Here is a 21446-nt window from a genome sequence, read left to right on the forward strand (position 1 = left end):
TGGGGAGTTGCATCTCCACTGTGACTGAGTTTGCGCTGTTTCTAAATATCCTGGCAAATGGAAGGGTGAGGGAGACCACAGCTAGACTCCTCGGGAGGCTGCACACTCCCGCATGGGCACATTTCATGTGTGTGGGTAGTGTGTGCCTAGCATGTGCCTGGGTGGCTCTGAGGGGGATGGCAGAGCTGTGTGTCCCTGCACAGCTGGAGGCACTGGCAGGGTCTATCTGGTTTTCTGGAGTCCCAGAGGATCCCCAGGGCTGGCCAAGTCCCTGCGACCTCCACCTCTGGCTTCAGGTGGCCCCCAAGACAGGGCAGAAGCATTCTGTGCCCTGTGGGCTTGCGTTTCCTGAGGTCTCATTCTGTGGGGTGAGGACCAGACACACCACACTGGGGTCTCTCTCTGCTTTCCCAGTCCCACCCCCACTACCAGCTACCCATCCCACCTGCCTTGCTCCCCTCAACTCCATCCTGACTTGGCCAGCTGAGTTCTCTGTCACTTCCAGCAGGTCGACTGGCTGGAGTCTACTGGAGTAAGGAGGCCCATTCCGCCTGGTCCTGTCCGTAAGGGGCCTGCCACTTAGTGGGCGCTCAGTAAATGCTCCAGCCTTCCCAGCCCACGCCTGGTTGTGAAGGGACCAGAAGTGCAGGCTCCACTGGGAACCTACTCTCCTGCATGTTTTGCATATAATTTGCATATTCATTTTATGACAAACAGCTGGGATCAGTTCTGTCTCTCTTCCCTCCTCCCAGATGAGTTGGAGCCCTGGTTGGCTTTCGGAGGGATCGGAGAGAACTTTGTCCACCCATCTGGTTTTATGGATGAGGAGACGGAGGCCAGAGGAGAGGGCCCTGCCTATAGTAACTAGAAAAGTGGGTGAAGCGGGTCTGTAGGGGTGCTCCCATTCACAGTATTCAGTGAATGACTATTGATGGAGGCTGACTGTGTCCCAGTCACTGCCCCCAGGAGCTCTTCAAGGGGGAGCTAGGCATTAGACAAGGAGGTCAATAAACAAGCTAATTTCAGTCTGCGGTGGGCTACGAGGAGTAAGCCTGGTGTTGAGAGCGATGATGTGTGGGGAGGTTATGTGGGTGGAGCTGGGGTTCAGGGAAGGCCACGCTGAGGAGGGGAGCTTTGAGCAGAGACACTGGCTCATGCCCCAGCACTTACTAGTTGCCTGGTAACTGCTCGGTGTGTCACAGCTGGAGTCTTGGTACATTGGGTATCATCATCCCATTTTGTGGGAGGGCAGACTGAGGCCCAGTGAGGTGACGGAACCTGACCAGGGCTCTCTGGAAGTCAGGATGGGTTTTTGTCAGTCAGTCCAGGAGATGTCTCCCAGGGCTGAGTCTGTTGGCAGGGTCGGTTGCAGAGCCTGGAGACTCAAACCCAGGGGCACCTGCTGGTGAGTCGTGGGGTGGTGGGTGGGGCTGCTCACCTGAGCTGGGTCACCTGTCATGGGAACAGGACTTACCTTTCCATTTTTTCTCATTCCGAGTCTGTCTGTCCTTGTGCAGGGTGCTGGGCTGGATGTGGGGGGTGGTGTATAGATTCTGAAGCTTTCCTGCACCGCCCCTGCTCCCCCTGACCTTGAGGAACTTCCTGATGAGGGGTGGAAGCAGGTGTGCAGGTCCAACTAATCCAGGGTTCATGTTTGGCCCCAGTTGCTGTGTGACTTTGGGCTAGTTGCTTCACTTCTCTGAACTTTGGTTTGCCCATCTGTGAAGTGGGGCTCATAATCCCTACTGGTAAGATGTTCATGAAAAGAAATGAGGCCAGGTGCGTATATTAAGCGCGTGCACCCTCTGTGGGAGCTATAACTGTTGCTCAGGGTCAGGGGGAAAAAAAAATCCCATTGTGTCCCTACTGGTGGCTTAACAGCCTCAGTCTCCTCATCTGTAGATGGAGGCAGTAGAATGTGCTTCCCAGGGTGGCCTAGTGGGTTCCATGAAGTCTGGTAGAAGGGGCCCGCTGGAGTGAGGGGAGACGGTTGTGGCCCCTTGCCCCCGGAAATGACAACGCAGTGGAGGTAGATCCCCAAGGAGGGACTTCCCCCTTCAGAACAGGCGGGTGGTTGGCAGGAGGTGGCCTCGCAGGGGAGGCAGTATTTGAGCTGCCAGAGCTTGCTGAGCATGTCCCTGTCCTGTGGCTCGCAGGAATCTGAGTGTCTATAATAGTACCTGGTACCCAGGAGGTGCTTCATGAAAAGTACTGCTTGTCCTGACTGGCTGGTCAAGTAGTTGCTGGCTGGGCAGAGCTGTGGAAGAGTGTTCCAGGAAGCAGGAATAGCACGTGCAAGGCCTGGAGGGAATCCACAAAGGATTCAGTGTGGGAGGAGCATGTGGGCTGGGCAGCTGGGGGCCTCGGTGGGTGGTCCTGCGCTCAGACACAAGCTTGGGGACAGGAATAATTGAGCAGGGTGAGTCAGGGTGGCTGAGAGGGTGACGCTAGAGGGCAGGTGGCTTGATGGATGGAGCGGTGACAGGGGCGTCCCAGCCCTGGGCTGAGGAGGAGGCTGCTCTTCCCAGGATTGCGCTGTCACCCTCTGTCCAGGTGTAGGCGACAACAGTGAGGGCCTGGGGCTGGCAGGGTGGAAACTAGGCTGTTGCAAGAAGCTGGCGGGTGGCCTGTGGTCGAGATGTCTGATCGCTGTAAGCCAACCATGGCTGCCAGCCGGTCAATGCCAGGGGAGGGAGCTGGGCCCTGCCAAGCCAGCCAGTCTGCAGTGAGACGCAGCTCTGTAGACATTGGGCCACCAGCCTGCCAGCTCCCTCGGAGGCTTTTGTGTTCATTTCCTTTCTGCTGGTTCCTCTGTTTGCTCGTAACTCATGACCAGCCCCAACAGGGGTCTCGGCAGAATGACTGGGGTCGGGGGGCAAGGAGTTTCAGAGAACCAGGGAACGGCAGACAGGGGAACTCAGAGCATGCTATTTCTAATAACAAAAGTACTCTGAGTTTATTGTAGAAAATTTGGAAAATACAAACAGATCCTGAGTGAGAAATGAAAAACCACTTGTAATCCCACCACCCAGAGAGAGCCCCCTGGGAACCTTTAGTAGAATTCAGTGTTTAGAAATACACTTTGGTATTGAGTTCATTACCAAATGAACTTTTGGTAATGTTCATTACCAGGATCAAGTTCTACGTATTTTTTCTTTAACCTATTTTTTAAACTTAATGATGATCATAGTACTAATAGCCAACATTTATTGAGTAATTCATTAATGTGTGGGCACCCTAAGTCTGTTACAGTGAACCCCACGAGGTGGTTATTATCTTTGTGTAGGAAAACCAGGCTGACAGAGTTAAGTACCTGTCCAAGGTCACCGAGGTATTGAGAGACAGAACTGTTTGTATGATCCTATCAACAGTCATGCCGCATTGCCTCCTGACAACCAGAGTGTACATTTCCCCATGTCCTTGCATATTCTTTGAAATGAGTTAAAAAAAACCCTTTTGTTATGCATTTATGCCTTTTAACAACCTGATTAGACAGTGTGGATTTGTGAAAACACAGTTATTGAGAGCTGCATAATATTCCATGTCATGGTTGTGCCCTAAGTTCTTTAACTAGTCCCATGATGTTGGGAAAGTAGCTTATTTCCCCACTTTCTCTCTTATAAATAACACTGCCCTGGCTCTCTTTGACCCAAGGGCTGAATTCTTGGGCACCCAGAGTGTCCGAATCAGAAAGGCGGCTTAGAGCTCCAAGCCCTGGTTCATTTCCAAATGAGACTTGGAAATGCAGAGACGAGACGGGGTAGGGGGTTAGGGGGTCGGGGGTAGCTTGTCTGGGTCTGGGAGGCTGTGGGCACCTGAGCCAGGATGCTGCCCGCTCTCTGGTCCAGTGTAGATGAGGAATATTGCCATCGTGGGGAGGGGGTTCTGGGGAGGATGGTTGGGAGCGCAGGGGTGGGTAGTGGAGAAGGGGATGGAGCTGATGGAGTGCGGCTCTGGGGGGGTGGGGAGACTCTGCTGTCAGAATGTCTCTTTGCAGAGCAGTTGGCTGAGAGGGGCCCTCTAGGCTACCCTTGCGGGAGATTTGGGGGCGAGTGTTTGGAATAAGGGAGGCGGGGAGATGTGTTGGGGACCGGGTGTGTGTCTGGGCTGTGCTGGTTGTTTGTAGAGGGGCCTTCTCAGCCCTTGTGCCCCCTTCTCCTCCCCCAGGCCCCTCTGCTCCCTGGGACTTGGGGTCCGTAGACCCTTCCCACCGACGCAGCCTCTGTGCCCCGCACCCCTCTGGCAGCCAGTAAATGTGGCGGCTGCTGGGTCTCCAGCCAGAGGAGCTGTGGACGGTGGCGGGGTGGAGGCCGAGGCGTCCCCCTTCCCGGGGCTGGACTCCCCATTGTGTTGCCACCTTGGCTGTCCTGCCGCCCAGAGCCTGGCCCCGGCCCACATTCCTGTGGTGACGCTCCGGGTCTCCGGGCTGGAGCTGGTGAGCGTGAGGGGCATTGAGTTCTCACAGGACTGAGGGCCTTTTGGGGACGGGGCTGGTGGGGATGGAGCCTCTGGGGATCTAGAGGGCTCTGCAGAGACCACCCTGCTTCCGGGAGCGGGTGTGAAGTCCCACTGTGTGTCACTGGACTGATCGCTTCACCTCTCTGAATGCTGCGTTGTCGCAGGCTGATTCCCCACCACCCTCTCTTATTCCCTTTCTGAGCCTCCGTGTCCGCCTCTGTAAGAAGGGAGAGTGAACTTAGTGATCACTCAGGCCTGAAGGTGGGGTCGGGGTTGTGGGATGTACCGCAGTAATAGTAACAAATGGTTAAGTGCCAGCTGTGTGCTGAGCAACAAGAGTGCTTTTGGTGCATTATGTTACTTGATTCTCAAAACAGCTCCATGAAAAATATATTATTATTTAACCAAACAGAGGCTCAGAGAGGTTGAGTAACTTGCCCAGGGTCACCCAGGAGGTAAGCAGAGCTGGGCTTGAACCCAAGTCCAGCTTGGGTTCAAGAACCCAAAGTTGGGCCCCCAACCATTGCTCACATGCCCTCTAGTCACAGGAGAGGGCAGCCCAAGTCTGGCTAATGTGGGGAAGGAAGCGCGGGCAGAATTAATTACACTTGATTTTATTCTTAGTTTCTGCAGCATGATTAGCACTGCGCAGGGTGCTGGGCTCCTGGCCCCCTGCCAGCTGACCTAATTTGTGTGTCTGTTTCTGTAACTCGCCCTTCCTCCCCGCTCCCCCAGCATCTCCTTTTCTCTCTCTCTGTGCGCTCCCCTGCTGTGTGGCTTTGGCAAGCCCACTTGGGCTCTCTGGGCATGAATAGTGGCTTCTGCAGCCTGGGTGTAACTGTCTTGATTCCACTCCCTTCAGGAGTTCAGTGAGGCTTACATGAGATAAAATCTTCAGAATTCATAATGGAAATATTAACATCCACCTAGCAATAATCCCAGCTACATTTCTTTATTCAGCTCCCAGTGTTGGGTCCTGTCCTTAAGCCTATTACATGCATGATCTTCTTTGATCCTCACAGCACCCCTGCGAGTCACATACTGCAGTTGTCATCCCCATTTTACAGATGAAAAAACTGAGGTGCCAAGAGATTCAGTGGCTTGCCTGATGTTCGATGGGTAGTGAGGGGAGGAGCTGATTCATTCTGGTTTAACCTCTGTGTTATCCTGTTTCTCTGGGCAGGCTTGTGATGAGGTGGGGGGGCAGGTGGGGGGTTGCTGGGCATGAGAGATTCTAGACTTCTGGTCTCCAAGGAAGGCTTGGAAGGAGGCTGGGGACTGGAGGAAGGAGATGCCTTGCTTTTCTGCCTGAACACGTCCCCTCCTCCCAACCCCACTAAAGAGGGACGGTGGTGGAAGTTACCCACCCCAGCGGCTCTAAAACCCTATGGAGAGGATCATGTAGGGGTGGAGAGAGCCAGTGGCTAGCAGCTCATGTCACTGCTGGTCCCATCGGGGCAGGGAGCCTGAGTTACTTCTGTGGGTCAAGGCTGTAGGTCAGCATAAAGTAAGATGGTGACAAGGGGGAAGTGAGGAAAAATGGTAGGGGGTATGTCCATTGGGAAAGGTGCCACGTCTCACCTGGCGTGTGTGTGCTTGTATGTACCCTGGAGGGAAAGTGTGCATGGTGTGTGCATGGTGCGCGTGTGTGGAGGGGAGTGGAGGCAGGTGTCAGGGGCCTGTAGCTGGTTGTCTGAGTGGGGGCACGTATGTGTGGTGCCGTGGGTGCTTTTTCATGGACGCATGGGTGGAGCTTGTGGGCAGTGGGTATTTGGGAGCATTTGGGTGTTTGCCATGTGCCAGCGTGTGTATGGTGTGGGTGGGTGGTAGTTCTGAGCTGAGGTTGTTCAAGGGCTGTGGGTCACAGGTTTAGGAACTCTAGATGAGCGGCAGATTGGGGGCGACCTGGAAGGTTTGGAGGAAGGACCTAGAGGCTGAGGACCCACGGTCATGTCTCAGTTCTAGACCCCAGGCTCAGTGCCTGCCTCTGCGAAGTGGGTATAATGAAGTCATGGGAGGCTCAGTACCTACATCTGTGAAGTGGGTATAATGAAGTCGTGGGAGGCTCAGTACCTACATCTGTGAAGTGGGTATAATGAAGTCGTGGGAGGCTCAGTACCTACATCTGCGAAGTGGGTATAATGAAGTCATGGGAGGCTCAGTACCTACATCTGTGAAGTGGGTATAATGAAGTCGTGGGAGGCTCAGTACCTACATCTGTGAAGTGGGTATAATGAAGTCGTGGGAGGCGGTGCTCGTTGAAGCCAGTGACACAGGTTAGAGTGCTTCCAGCACCTGGCCTTGGATGGGGCCTCCACAAGGGTAGGCACTGGTCTCTAGAGCCCCCTGAGGACCCTCAGTAGCTCCCCCAGCTAGCTTGGAGTTTCCTCCGCTGCTGGGAGAGCCTCTGGGTGGGTGTCCTGGCCTGGACAGGTGGTGGCAGGAAGCAGAAGATGCAGGGGCTTCCGCAGTGAGCTGTTTGTGTGTGGGGAGTGCAAGCGTGAAGAAAGGTTGTTTGCAAGTTGTGAGGTTTGGTCAGAGTCCAAGGGGTCACTGCCATGGGGAATATGAGTAGCAATGCTTGGTTGTGGGGAGGGTCTGTGTGCGCCACCCGTGTGGTTGTGGATCTTGTCGAGCTTGTGTGGAGTGTGTATTAGGTGAGGAGAGGCGGGCAACTATGTGTCTGTGTGTGTGCAGCTGGGGGGCAGCAAATGGGTGAGCCTGTGGTGGAATGTGCTAGGCTGTTGTCTGTGAGTTGTGGGTACACAGGTTGGGGTTGGTAAGTGTGGATCACGACTGTGTGTGCGCGTCTGTGCTGGGTGGGTGGGTGGGTGGGTGGGTGGGTGTGTATGCATGCACGCATACAGGCACCCTTGTTTGGGATATGTTTATCAGGCATGGGAGGGTGTGTGGTTTACCTGGAAGGGACACAGTGAGGGTTGGGGGAGGCTGGCATTTGACTTGGGTGCTCTTTTAAGGGAATTGGTACAGATTATTATGCTAATTATGCATGGAATTATGCAAATAGGTCATTTGGGGGTCAAAGGCTGTTTGTCATCACCCCCTCTGGTACTTGTGACTTCAGGCTTTCCCTGCTATCTCCCGGGTTCTGTTCCCCAACCCCCCTCCTCTCTGCAGCCCTGGTAGCTTCAGCACCCCTATAGTGTTTCTGGGAGGGCCCTGTGAGCACTAGTCCCCCAGGGAGGGGTACAGCTGGCACTTAGGCGTGGGGGGTGTGCGGGCAAGATGGAATCCTGCACCCCACCCCACAGGTCTCAGGTGTCCCAGGGTTAAGTTTCTCGGGGTGAACTCAGGGGTGCCTGGTTGTTGGCCATCACCCCCTCTACTCCATCCGGGGGCTGCTCATTTTTTGGAAAGAATGTTTTCTTGGATGCAGGTTTGGAAAATCACTGAGGTGGCCCCTTCCCCAGCTTTGTGTCTGATGAGCGTGAGGCTAAATTAAGATGTGAGAGAATTCTCTCCCTCCGCCTCCCACTCTTGCCTTCTCTCTCTTTCTCTTGCACACCCAGCCCTCCCTCCACTCCCTCCTCCCTGTCACCCCCGCCCCTGCCCCTCTGACCCCTGGCTTCCCTCTGTCCTTGCATCTCTGTCCCCATCCGGTGCCTCGCCCTCCCCCTCCCTGTCATTCTCTCTGTTCTTCTAGGATCTCTCCCTCTCCTGCTCCCCCCACCTCCCGCCCTCCTCCCCCACCCCCCCACATCTCTGTGGGGAGCTGGAGCTCCTGGTCCTTAGCATAGAGGAAATGGTCGTCATGGTAACGGTTGTCATGTCGATGGCTACTGAGCTAGGGATGAATAGTATCTAGGTGAGAGCTACCTGAGTGGAGGCTGACGGGTTCACAGGAGGCTCCATACTTGTTTCTGAGCCTCAGAGCTGCACCGCGCGTGCCCCCTTTTAGTGTCTGCACCCCCTCCATGTATGTGCCTGTTTGCACCCAAAGGCATGCCAACACACAGTGCCTTTCTCTGGCTGCCTCCCTCTGGCTGCCTCCCTCTGGCTGCCTCCCTCTGGCTCCCTCCCTCTGGCTACCTTTAGGTGAGTGTGTCAGGGTGTGTCTGGGTATGTCATTTCAAGGCTCTGTGTGGCGTTGCAGGGGTGGGGGGTTTGAATTTGTGCAAGCCTCTCTGGGAGCAGGTTGTTAGGGGCTGCTGTGTGGTGCTGGTCACTGTGGAATCATGAAGACTCCCTATTTTGTCCCCCCACCTTTACCCCAGTTTGGGGGTCCCCTGAGACCACAGACTTCTTGGGCCCTTTCCTCACAGCTAAATGGCTTTCAACTTCCCTGAGTTGCTTGGAAGGACGTAGAGACAGTGAAGATGCTCTGGGGGAGAGACAGTCTGGACCCCACCCCTGCTCGGGCCCCATCATGCTGCGCGTCTCTGGCTTTAGGCTGCTGGCCTAAGAATGGAGCAGAAAACCTCCAAGGGACCCCAGCTAAGCTGGGATCAGAGAGGCTGGTGGGAGGGGACCACCTAGCACCTACCCTTTGGGTCCTGGGGATTTATACCTCTGGTAAGTGGGAGCAGAGATGGCAACTGGGGAAGGTTGGATGGTAGCTGCTCTGAGCTCCTGAAATGTCTAAAACGGGGGAAGACCCGGCAATTAGTCATGGAGCAATTACTCTAATTGTTCCACTCCATGACTCACTGGTAGCAAGTAAATACTGATTAATTCATTACTTTGAGACTGTGTGTGTGTGTGTGTGTGTGTGTGTTGGGGGGAGGGTGACGGGTATGCTGGGGGGAATCTCCTGGCTCCCCGCCCTGGCTTCCTGCCCTGCCTGGCCTGGGTAGGGCTTTAGAGCAGGTGGTCGAGGCTCGGGGCCCAGAAGCCAGGATCGGGATCCTCTCTCTAGCTCCATAGGAACTCCAGGAGGGGGCTGTCAGGGGCAGAGGTGTGAGAGGCTGAGCACAGGTCGTAATGCTGAGTTAGCCCCTCTCCTGCTAACATACCTTCCATGGCTCCCCGTGTCAGTCAAACAGTAGGGGTATTCAGACTCCGTGTCAGACCTTCTAAACTGCTGAGTACTGTTTTTACAACATTCTGACGTGTAGTCAGAATAAAACCTGACCAGTTTCCAAGGGAAAAGTTGCCAGCTGAACCCTGAGAGCCTGTGATGGGGCTTCCCCAAACTGAACTCTGGCCTGTCCTGCACCCACCCACCTCCTATCCCCACTACCCAGGAATTGCATCCTCCAACACTAAGCCCATTCCTTCCCAGATACTTGCTGATACCCACTGTGTGTCTGACATGGTCCTGCTCCATCAAGGTATAGTTTACTGGGGGTGGGCACAGTCACAGAAGAAGTATATACCCATGCCTGCCCAGCTCACAAGTGGTGAGAGAGGTGAATTCAGAAGCACCGGATGGATGCTCTGAAAGCTCAAAGTAGGAGGGCTTCTCGGAAGAAGGGATGGGGAGTGAGAGTTAGCTGGTGGGAAGTTGGAGGATGAGAGGATGGGAGGGAAGAGTGTTCCAGGTGGAGGGAACAGCATGAGTTAAGGAGGCAGGAGACACCAGGCAGGCGTGTTCCAGGAGCAGACTGGGACCGGGTGCCTGGACTGCAGTGACTGCAGGGGTTCTGAGGGACCCTGGATGAGGCCCCCAGACCCAGCTCTGGTGGCACCGGCTCTACTTCCTCACCTTGGAGCCTTTGCCTATTCTGGTCCCCCTGCTTGAGATGCCTTGCTCTATTTCTTCTTTTTTTCTGTCTAGTTCAATTGTTTAAGACCCAGGTGCTAATAACCCTCTAGAGCTGAGCACCAGCTCATCTTTCTCTGAAAGCTTTCTGGACGCAGGGACTGTGGCCGGGCTCATTCTGGATCCAGGTTTGCGCTCCTGTCTTTGATGTCCTTAGTGCTGGCTCTCAGGCCGGGGTTGCAATGGGGCGGGGTGGGGGGATGGTCTGGGTCCAGGAGCCACAGCGCCCCACCTTCCCAGGTTCTGATTCTGGGAAGAGTCTTGGACCTGGAGGGCTGGACTCCCCTCACCCCGCCAGACCCTCAGGAGACCCTTGTTGGCAGACAGAAGTGGCATCCATGCCCTGAGCTGACTCTGGGCAATGAAATACTTTGGAGGGAGGTTTAGACGGGGGGAGTTGACTTTGTTTTGGGGAAGACCAGAGCCAGGAACTCCACTCCCTTCTCTCCCTCCCCCATTACCCAAGTTTCTTCCCTCCCAGAGCCCCAGCCCTCCCCAATACCTCTGTCTGTCTGATGGGACGAATGGACCTGCCTTTGGGATTTTGAGGTGCGAGGCACTGCATCCCTAGCAGAGTCTGGATCTCGTCACATCACATGCTGTCTGGTGGCCTGGGGCAGTGGGGCTTCAGTCTTCTAGGCTGTGGAAGGGGGCAGGTGTGGCTGCCCTGTGCTGAGCACCTGCTGCTTTGAGGCACGCTCAGCACATATTGGCACACTGCGTGCCCACAGCACCCTGACAAGGCAGGAAGTGGTGATCCGGCCTACCGCGGCTCTCTTTTTGCCTCTGGAGGCCACATCTGATGCTGTCCCTCCACTGTCACTTGGCCTTGGAGAGTGCCGGTTGCTCCTCTGGGCGTTTCCAGGCCGCTGGCTTCAGGTGCTCAGCCCTGTGCCCAACCTGCCCTCCTCAGGCCCAGCGCTGGCGCAGTGAGAACTTCGAGAGGCCCGTGGACCTCGAGGGCTCTGGGGATGACGACTCCTTCCCCGATGACGAGCTGGACGACCTCTACTCCGGGTCGGGCTCTGGCTGTAAGTATCCCCTTCCCTTTTCCTACATATCATGTCAGCAGTACCAGTCTCTCTCCAGTGCCCCATCCGAGGCTTTGATGGCAAGGAAGAGGAGCCTTCATAGAGTAGGCTCCCTTAAACGTGGGCTGGGGGAGGGAGAGGTCATTGAGGGGCAGCTCCTGGACCTTAAGCACGTAAAGGGCAGGCCGTCCTCCCCCGGGATGGAACCGGGGCCTTAAGGAGCCCAGCACTCCCAGTTTCTCTGTCTCTGCGTCTCTGTTTGCACTGTTTGGGTCTCCCTGCAGACCTCCAGCCTCTGTCAAGGAACACAGACGCTTCTCAGTAACCCAGGTTTCATACTGTCGTGACCACTTGGAGGAACTTGGTGGTCAACTTTTCAGGTGCAGTGAGCAGAGACCATTTGATTGGCTCAACTTGGGTCAGGTGGCCACCCTCTGTCCAATCAGCGGTGGCCAAGGGCGGGCTCAGGACAGTGACGGAAAAACAGGAGGGGCTTCCAGTGGTGCCTGAGACAAACCAGTTCCATGGTCCCGCCCAGAAAGGCCCCATGAGATAAGCGAGGCACGCTAAGGTGAATCCCAGTTTCTCTACCTAATGGCTGTGCTGTCTTTAGCCATTTTCCCTCCCCCGAGTCTGTATTCTTATCTGTAAATAGTGATAAATTTGCCTTCTTCTCGGAGCCTCTGGGGGCTCTTCCCAGGTGGCAAGTGGTTAAGAACCTACCTACCAATGCAGGAGACATTAAGAAGGGCTGGTTTGACCCCTGGATGGGGAAGGTTCCCCGGAAGAGGGCATGGCAACCCCCTTCAGTACTCTTGCCTGGAGAATCCCATGGACAGAGGAGCCTCGCAGGCTACAGTCCAAGGGGTCGCAGAGTCAGACAGGACTGAAGCGACTTGGCACCCGCTCACACACGCCGAGCCTCTGGAAGGCTTCCGTTTAAAAGTCAGGGCCTGGCACAGAGATGAAGCTCTGCAACTGGTAGTAAAAAGGGGTGTGTTGAGATTGGGGCCCTGGAGGGGGCAGGCTGAGTCTAATGGAATGGTGGGGGTCTGTGTGCTTTGGAGCTGGCCACCTGCAGCCCCTCGCCTCTAGTCTCCTCACTTTAGCCCATTCCTTTAAGCCTCTTGTGAGTTATGAATCTTGTGAGAATCTTCATAAAATCCATCCTGATGGTGGATCTCTACTTCCACACCTCTCAGGCTCCTCCCCACTCCTCCTCTGCCTGGTTCAGTCCCCCCTGGGAGCTGGAATGGCTTATCTCTCTCTCTCCTTATTTTCTCCCAAGGCCCTCCCTTCACCTGTCTGGGTTTGGAGTCCAGATTGCTCAAGCAGCCTCTATGGGAGGGGCTTGTTCTCCTTCTTGCTGTCTGCTTGTGCCTCTGGGGGTACTCATGTAGCTTGTATGCATGTCTGACTCTTCCCAGAATGCCACAGCCATCCTCCCCTCCCCTGCCTGCAACCTCCAGCAAGATTTGAAGCCAGTAGGGCCTGAGTTGCCACTGCCTAGATTCAGTCTGCTAGAAAAGCTCCAGACTAGGTGGGCTGGAATAGTCAGGGAAGACTTCCTGGAAGAGGTGGTCCCTTAGAATTTTTGGCTAGGCAGAGAGGAGTTGGGAAGCATCACTAGCCCCATCAGTCAGCTGGTAAGCTTTGACCAGACTGTGCCTTCCTCCTTTCCCTCTTCTTGTCTTGGGAAAATTATGCAAAGGGTGAGGGTTGGGAGCCTCCCATCTTGATGGCTGTTGCTTATCTGGGATCCTCATGCCTTCAAATCACCCAGCTTCCTAGCTCTCTCCTTCTCCCCCTCCCCCACCCCCTCAGACTTTGAGCAGGAGTCGGGCATTGAGACAGCCATGCGGTTCAGCCCAGATGTCGCCCTGGCAATGTCCACCACCCCCGCGGTGCTGCCCACCATGGACATCCAGCCTGTGGGCACCCCGTTTGAAGAGCTCCCCTCTGAGCGCCCCACCCCGGAGCCAGCCACCAGCCCCCCACTGGTGACAGAGGTGCCAGAAGAGCCCAGCCAGAGAGCCACCACCGTCTCCACCCTGACAGCTACCACCACTGCCACCGCCACAGGGCCCCCGACGGCGGCCACAGCGCCCGCCACCGTGGCCACTGCTGCGCCCAGCATCCCTGCGGCGCCCCCGTCCGCGGCCACCACCTCTGTCGTAAGGACCACCGGCGTACGGAGGCTTCTGCCTCTGCCACTGACCACAGCGGCCACAGCCCGGGCCACCACCCCAGCGGTGCCCTCACCTCCCACCACGGTGGCTGTCTTGGACACAGAGGCCCCAACGCCCAGGCTGGTCAGCACAGCTACCTCCAGGCCAAGGGCCCTTCCCAGGCCGGCTACCACCCAGAAGCCTGATATCCCTGAGAAGAGCACCCTGCCCCTGGGGACCACCGCCCCTGGACCCACGGAGGTGGCTCAGGTGAGCCGGTGTGGAGAGGACAGGGAGTCACAGGGCAGAGGAGGGTGGGTCAGGGCTCGGGGGTGGGGGTGGGGGTGGGGGTGGAGGTGGGGGGAGGAGGATGGAGCTGGACAGGGTGGAGATCTAGGAGATTCTGGAGGTGAGCCAGACGAGCGGGAGGGTGAGAGAGGTATGAGGCCACGGCTGTGGGTAAGTCACAGGGTGAGGACAGAGGTCGAGATGGACGGGGATGGAAGAGGGACCGGGCCTGGGTCTTTAGACATTAGATGAAGACATTAATGAGGAAGGAACTGGGAGAATGGGAGTGTTAAAAGGGGCAGGGGCCAAGGGCCTGTGTGTTCTGGTTAAAAGCACAGACTCCGGAGTCCTACAGCCAGGACTGGAATGCTTCTACCACCATGCGACTTCAGGAAGTCACTGATCCTTTTTATACCTTTGTTTCCTTATCTGTGAAAAGGAGAAAAGAATAGAATGCAAATCGCAGGGCTGTGAGAATTAACTTCCCCAGCAGGGCCAAGGCTCGTAGAGCAGGGCCTGGCGGTCCTGAACACGCAAGAAGTGTCACTTTGTTGTCACCACCACCGTCATCACCGTTGTCGTTATCCATCTGAGGGGGGTTAAGAGCCGGGTGGTGGGAGAGGAATACTGCAGGCCGTGTTCATGGAGGCTGCCTGGGTGGAGGCACAGTGCTAGGCGCTTAGCTGTGCCACCATCTCTTCGCCCTCTCATGCCTACCCCACGGGGGCGGGGAGGGGCGTTGCCACCATCCTCCCTTAAGGTGGGGCCACCTTCCAAGTCTTCACAGGCAGCAGTGGCAGAGTCAGGATTTGAACCTGGCAGTCAGCTCTAGGGTGTGTATGTGTGTGTGTGTGGGGTGTTATGGATGGTGTGTATGTGTGTGTGTTTGGGGTGTTATGGATGGTGTGTATGTGTGTGTGTTTGGGGTGTTATGGATGGGGGCGGTGTTTCAGGGAAGAGGGTGAAGATACCAGGAATGCCAGGATGGGGATGGGATCAAGGAAGTGGGAGAAGTGGCCTGATCCTTGCTGCCGCTGCTGGGCAAGGAGTGGGTGTAGTGACACTGACTGGGGTACTAAAGCCCTTTGCATCCGCCTCATCGAGGAGGACCCCCCAGGATGTGGAGCTGCCTTTGGGTCAGCATCAGCCTGTCTGATCCCCAGCCAGCCCCAGCGGAACACAATCCCTGCTCCAGGCTCCTCTGAGCAGCTAGGGGAACCTGGTGTTTCACAGATGCTTGGCCAGGAAGGCTGGGGACGCAGTGCTGGGGCATGGAGAGCAGGTCGTTGGTGCAGCCTCTGGATATGTGCATGGCCTTTCCTGGGCCTGGACACTGGACCCACTGTCTCCATGCGCACCTGTGAAGCAGCTCCATCCTTACTGCGATCCCAGCTCTAGTTGGGATCCTGCCTCCAGGTGCTGGGAGCCATCGAGATTTGTGGTGCTCTTGGACTGACCTTGGGGCTTCTCTTGTGGCTCAGCTGGTAAAGAATCTTCCTGCAATGTGGGAGACCTGTGTTTGATCTCTGGTTTCCCTTGTAGCTCAGTTGGTAAAGAATCTGCCTGCAGTGCAGGAGACCTGGGTTCAATCCCTGGGTCAGGAAGGAAATGGCAACCCACTCCAGTATCCTTGCCTGGAAAAGCTCATGGACAGAGGAGCCTGGTGGGCTGCAGTCCATGGGGTCGCAAAAAGTTGGATGTGACCGAGCAACTTACACTTACTTACTGGACTGACCTTCAGGCTAAGGGACTCAGGCTTGCCCCAGGCACATGGATTGAGGATCAGGCCCAAGTATTTAAAGTCTGCACCCAGCTGTCCCCAGACAACAGTCCCTGACCGTAATCTGCTAAGGATTATTACAAAGGCAGCTGGAGAAGGAAGGGATAGAGATGGGATGGGGACCAGGATGTGGCCAGGATGAGAACAGAGGTAGTGTAGCGTAGTGGTTAGGGACACATATTCTGGAGTTGGACAGATCTGGATTTTAGTGCTGCTTGTACCACTTACTAGCTGTGTGTCCTTGGGCAAGTCATTTAACCTTTCTGAGCCTGTTTCCTACTCTGCAATGTAGGGGCGCTAATACCTTCTTAATGGGAATATTGTGAGGGGAAAAGGCCCATGATGTCCTTAGCACAGTGCCTGGCCCATGGTGAGTGCGTAGTGAGTGTCAGCCCTCCCAGGGAAGTGGAGTGGTGGCAGTGGGCTAGTGTGCATGTGTGTATGGCTGTCCTGTGGCGGGGGTTCTGGGCCTGGCTCCTGGGCTCATGCTGCCCTCCCTACAGACCCCAACTCCAGAGTCCTTCCTGACCACCATCCGGGATGAGCCAGAGATGCCAGTGAGCGGGGGACCCAGTGGGGACTTTGAGCTGTCAGAGGAAGAGACCACACAGCCAGACACAGCCAATGAGGTGGTGGCTGTGGGTGGGGCTGCAGCCAAGCCATCACCTCCGCCCGGGACACTGCCCAAGGGTGCCCGCCCAGGCCCTGGCCTCCTGGACAATGCCATCGACTCAGGCAGCTCGGCGGCTCAGCTGCCCCAGAAGAGCATCCTGGAGCGGAAGGAGGTGCTCGTAGGTGAGACTTGGGGCCTGGGAGGAGCCCAGAGTGGGCAGCTGGTGGGGCCTCAGTTTTCCCCCTAGGATCCCAGGAGGGAGGGTAGGGTGTGGGTTTACTAGGAGACTGGTTTCCTAGGAAGGGAATGCTGGGGGTTTGGGGACCCCAGGACCCACCCTCTAGTTCTTCTTCTGACCCTTCTGATCCCAGAGTCTGGCCCTGACTTTGTCCTACCTCCCGCACTTTCCTCAGCACCCTCTAACCTCTTCTCAGACTCTGCCCTTGACCTCCCTGGGCCATGCTGGTTTACCTCTCCTGGACCTTATCCCCTGGATCCTAATCTAGGGCCCCATCCTAGGTTTGATCTGCTCCCACCCTTGATACCAGCCCCGAGGACCTGCCCTTGGCCTTCTCTCCTGAAGAGTCTCTGGATTTGTGGTCCAAACCCTGTTCCCCACTTATGAGCAGCGTGGCCTTGGGCAGGTCCTTCACCTTTCCAGGCACGCTTTTTCCTCATCTGCAAAATGGGTGTTATCATTTTGCTCTTAACCAGTCTCAGCGCATGTGTGTTCATGTTAACTGTTCCACAGTTGGGATGTGTCCTAGTTTAGATGGCAGAGTTTTTTCTTTCCTAAGGGTGTATAAAATACCGGAGCATCTTCTTATTTATGGCATCTTACATTTGATGAGGACCTTAGCACAGCACCTCCCTAGTAGCACTGTATGAAGATTCCATGTGTGCATATGATTAGAACAGTGCCAGGCTGAAGTGAGGAGTATCAGTGGCAGCCAGTGCTGGTGTTTTAGCATTGACTCCAGACTTCACTCTGACTCTCGTCTCAGGTTTGAGATTCCCAGCCCTTTCCCAACTCTTGCTTCTACCTGCAAGGACCCTCTGCCCTTTCCTCAGGCTCTAAGCATGTCTTGCCCGTCCTGTGGCCTTGACCTTTGCCCTCTTTCTCCACAGCTGTGATCGTGGGCGGGGTTGTAGGCGCCCTCTTTGCTGCCTTCCTGGTCACTCTGCTCATCTACCGCATGAAGAAGAAGGATGAGGGCAGCTACACGCTGGAGGAGCCCAAGCAGGCGAGCGTCACATACCAGAAGCCTGACAAGCAAGAGGAGTTCTACGCCTAGCGGAGCGAGTGCCTCCCTGTAGCCTCAGCGCCACCCCTATATCCAGTCCCTGGCCTGGCACCCCCAGCCCCGGCCTGGGACTGGGCCTAGGAGACATCCTGGCCCCACTTCATCTCTGCCACCCTCCCAAGGTCTGCCCAGACTGCCAGCTTCATGCAGCTCTTCCCCAAGGGACAGGGGGCACTGCCGTCTGCTCCAGACTGTGCCCTTATGAGCTCATCACTTGTTCCACATACTCCTCCCCCCACCACCAGCTTGGGGCTTTAGGACCTCACATCAGATGGACAGGAGGAAGGGAACTCCTGATTGGCTGGTGGACAAAGGGGTGGGACTTCAGCCCCAACCTGGCCCCACAGGGCTGGCTGAGGTTTCCTTTTGGAGGCAGAGAGGCACTCCGGCTGGTTTCCAGGACAAGCATTTGGCAAGCCCAGCCCTTGAAATCATTGGGACACTGCACCCTGTTGCTTCTGTCCCAGGCTCACTCTCTGCCTGGGTGAGATGGTACCCCTCACCCACCAGCCTGTTTTGTCCTGGCCTCTCTGGGGTTGTGGGGTCATTTTCCCTCACCTCTGCTCAGTGCACATGCACCCACAGGCTTCACTTCCTTCCTGGTCTGCCCCAGCTTCCTGAGAGTGCTCTGGCAGCCACTGGTGAGGAGGGGTTTGCACCTCCTACTTCCTAGTGGACTCTGCACAGACACCGTCTCTCACATGGTTACATGTATTGTCACACACACAGAAAAGCACGCAATGACAAAATCACATGTGATCTTGACCACCTAACCAATCCAGATATGTCACAGACACACACATGCTTCCAAAGATGTTTATTCTCATATGTTTCTTATGTGCTCCCCGCCCCAAATGCTGATGACAGTGCAAGTCACTAATCATCATAACCTAATGGTAACAGTGTGGCCTGCCTCTCTCTCTGCCATCCCGCCACCCCTACTCCTGCCCACTCACATACACTCTGACACCACACATGTTGCCTCCAGCTTTCAGGCTCACTGGGGAGGGTGCAATTAGGCCGAAACAATCAGCCCATATTGGGTCCCCAAGTTGCCCCGTCACGCTCAGCCTTCATGACCCCTTACCAACCACATTGCCACCGAACCCCAGTGAATCAGACGCAATCCCATGTGGGTGCACAATCTCACCCACACCCACACAGCCCTGCTGTCACGCTTGGACACTTGCCTTTCCTGGAATTAAGTGTAGTATGGGGGACATGGCCACAAGCCCCCTCAGGGCATTGCACACCCACTGAGCCTGGCTTCACCCTACCTGCTCCCTCCCCTCTGAAGCCTGCAAAGGGCTTTGTTGGGGGGTAAGTTCCCCACTTGCTGAGGAAGGCAGGCTGGTTCCTGGAATTCAGTCTTGGGCTGGAGAGGGGGCATGGGTCTCCCAGGACCAAAAGCTCCTGGTGGGGAGGGGGCATGTGGTGAGGCTCCTGGTCTCCTTCCATCCTCTTCTTGCTCTGAGCTAGGGGGTCGACTCTGCCTCCCAGGACACAAGTCTCCAAAGTGCCTGTGAGGGTGGGCCTGGCGCCTGGGCCCTCTGCACCCTCTCCCTTTGGCCTCACCAGGCCCACCTCAGCCCCACCCCTGGGCCTTCTTGGGGACCTTCCGGTGGACCTGTGCCCATGCATTTGGCCAGACAACCTGATGTTTCTGCTGGCTGCGGCAGAAACAGTCCATCCAGACACTGTCCTTGGCTGAGGGCTGAGGACAGGCGGGGTTGGGGGTATCCCAGGCTCCAGCTCGCCTCCCTCTTCTTTGTTACCCTTCAAATGGGGCCACTTCTGTAGATATTTTAAACATGGGGTCACAAATCTCCCATGGGGGCTGTGCTTTGAGCGGGGTCTTGGAGCCAAGGGATGTGGTCTGAGTCGTGGGTGGCTGGGGCTCACCCCTCCACCCCTTGCCCACAACCCCGGTTAAAGTCAGAAAGCCGAGTTTTATTTCTGTTGCCTTTTGAAGACTTGCTGGCAGGAGGCTTCTGAAGGGTGAGGGCCGGGGGTGCCTGAGGCAGTGAGGATGAGGTTCCAGGGAGCTCCTGCAGCCTGTCTTTTCCACCGTCTTCCCAGGCTGAGGCTCCATCTCTCAGACCTATAGGCCACCTTGGCAAGGCCTGGAGGCTTGTGAGGAACCCCCCTGGTCCGAGTCTTTGCGGGGCAGGAGCAGAGGGAGGCATCCTAGGCTCACGATCTGGTGGAGGTGATCTGGCCTCAGTCGTTCCTGGAGCGGAAGGGTGGGGGGACAAGGGACACCAAAGCCGGCCCCAGCCTCCCCTCCCTCTACCCTGCCCCTTGGCAGGCTGCTGTCTTGGGGCAGCAGCTCTGGTGAGAAGGCCCCTGGGCAGGCCAAGGCTGGGAAGCCAGGGAGCATGGAGGAGAGAGGACCGGGACCATCCAGGGATGGTGGGACCGGGATTGCAGGCCCAGCAGTGGGCGTGGCCTCTGCACAGCCCCTGGTGGGGGCAGGGTCCAGCACAGGACGGCTGAGCAGGGCCTGGGTTGACTGGAGTGGGCTCGGAGGGGCTGCATGGGTCCAGCCCGACCCCAGCAGGCCTGACTCCTCACCTTCTGTGGGCCAGCCTCTAACCTGGGGCCTAGGGCTTTGCCACCCGACACCCGATGCCTCTTTCTGCATCCTTAGCGTTGGAGAGAAGAGACTGAGGGCTTCATTCATTGAGCCCTGGCCCTGAGACAAATGTCCAGGCTTTATCTTCATGAAGTTTAAAAACAGTCCAAATCCAGCACGGCAATCCAAGAGCAGGCCATGAAAAGGATGAGCTGGTTGTGAGTGCAGGCCTCACCCTGCCTGGACACAGGGTGTGATGCGTGCAGGGCCTGCCCGAATATGTCCCCAGGCACCCTGGTGCTCCTGGGGAGGTGTCCTGCAGGGGCCTAGTGTTTCCAGGAAACACGGGCGATTCCAAAGGAAGAGAGGCTTGTGTGCTTGACAGCCTCTCTGGGGCCTCAGCTGCCAGAGAGGACAAGGCGGGCCGGGGGCAACCCCACCCCCAACTGTGACTTCTAGAGCCCAGGCTCTATCTCCCTAGGGGGTGAGAGGGGTACCTCCCCGGAAGGGTTGGTCCCCTCGATACGAAGCAGACGGGTGATCACTGGGGCCCAGGCCGGGCAGGTCGGTGGGCAGTGGCTTGGGGTGCTCAGGCCAGACCCACCTGGGGTTGGCAAAGCCATCTGTCCAGGCCTCCAGGCTGGGGCCCTGGGCACAGGGAGCAGACACACCTCTGCGTCACAGGGCAGAAGGGGCCACCACTTCCTTGGCGCTCCTGAATTCCTTCTCCTGCCAGCCACTGCCCTGGACTTGCTTCCTCAGGCCTCCTGCCTGTAAATAGAAGTCCACAAACTGTGTACAGATTTACAGAGATGCTGAGGGTGGGCCCCAGAGTCGCCATCAAAGGGCTCGTGGCCCCAGCATCCCCCGGGTGCCCAGCAGGCAGCTCAGCGCGGTGGCCCCAGCGTGGTGAATGCATGTAAATATTTTTCGTAGGCAGTGTGGCTCCAGAGAGCCCCCTGAAGACTGTGTCCACCCCCCATCCCCCGCCTCCCACCATGTCCTTTCTCCTGTACAGATCCTCCAAGAACCCAGCCTGGGGTGGGGGGAATTTGTCCTTCCCTCCCCCAGGCCTTCTCTGCCCCTTCTCTTCCCCCTAACCTGTTTATTAACCATACCTGTCCCGAGTTCATGGCCAAAACTCAGTAGGAAAAAGCGGTGGAAAAAGACTGGAAAAAGAAACCAAGGCACCTGCCCCACTGTGGGTGCTCTCCCCTGTCCCAGCCTTGTGAAGGAACTGTTTGTTTCCTTTTTTTTTTTTTTAACACTTCCCGTGCTGTGCCCATTTATAAGAGGAAATAAAATTAAGCTGAAATGATGCATTGTGGTCAGAGTGTGAGATAAGCATGGAGGTCATTTGGGGAGGGGCAGTCCGTGGCCCCACTTGGGTCTCAGCCACATCCCCCTTTAAAGGAAACTGAGAAGCAAGCAGAGAAAATTGACCAACAACCCCTCGTGGGAACCATTATGGTAACAGCTGCTCTAGCTTTAGAGTGTTCAGGAAACC

General features: G+C 56.4%; 1 protein-coding gene across 1 annotated transcript in view; it reads left to right on the plus strand.

Annotated features, from left to right (window-relative positions):
* SDC3 (syndecan 3) overlaps positions 1–21223 on the plus strand; it is a 39202-nt gene extending 17979 nt beyond the window's left edge. The window contains exons 2-5 of the mRNA XM_052653651.1: positions 11094–11211; positions 13036–13649; positions 15951–16242; positions 17189–21223. Coding sequence (XP_052509611.1) covers positions 11094–11211; positions 13036–13649; positions 15951–16242; positions 17189–17355 — 1191 coding nt within the window. The 3' untranslated portion in view covers positions 17356–21223. The remainder of the gene's footprint in view (positions 1–11093; positions 11212–13035; positions 13650–15950; positions 16243–17188) is intronic.
* The last annotated feature ends 223 nt before the right edge of the window (positions 21224–21446 follow it).

This window comes from Budorcas taxicolor, chromosome 2 (assembly GCF_023091745.1).
Source record: "Budorcas taxicolor isolate Tak-1 chromosome 2, Takin1.1, whole genome shotgun sequence".
Lineage (NCBI taxonomy): Eukaryota > Metazoa > Chordata > Mammalia > Artiodactyla > Bovidae > Budorcas > Budorcas taxicolor.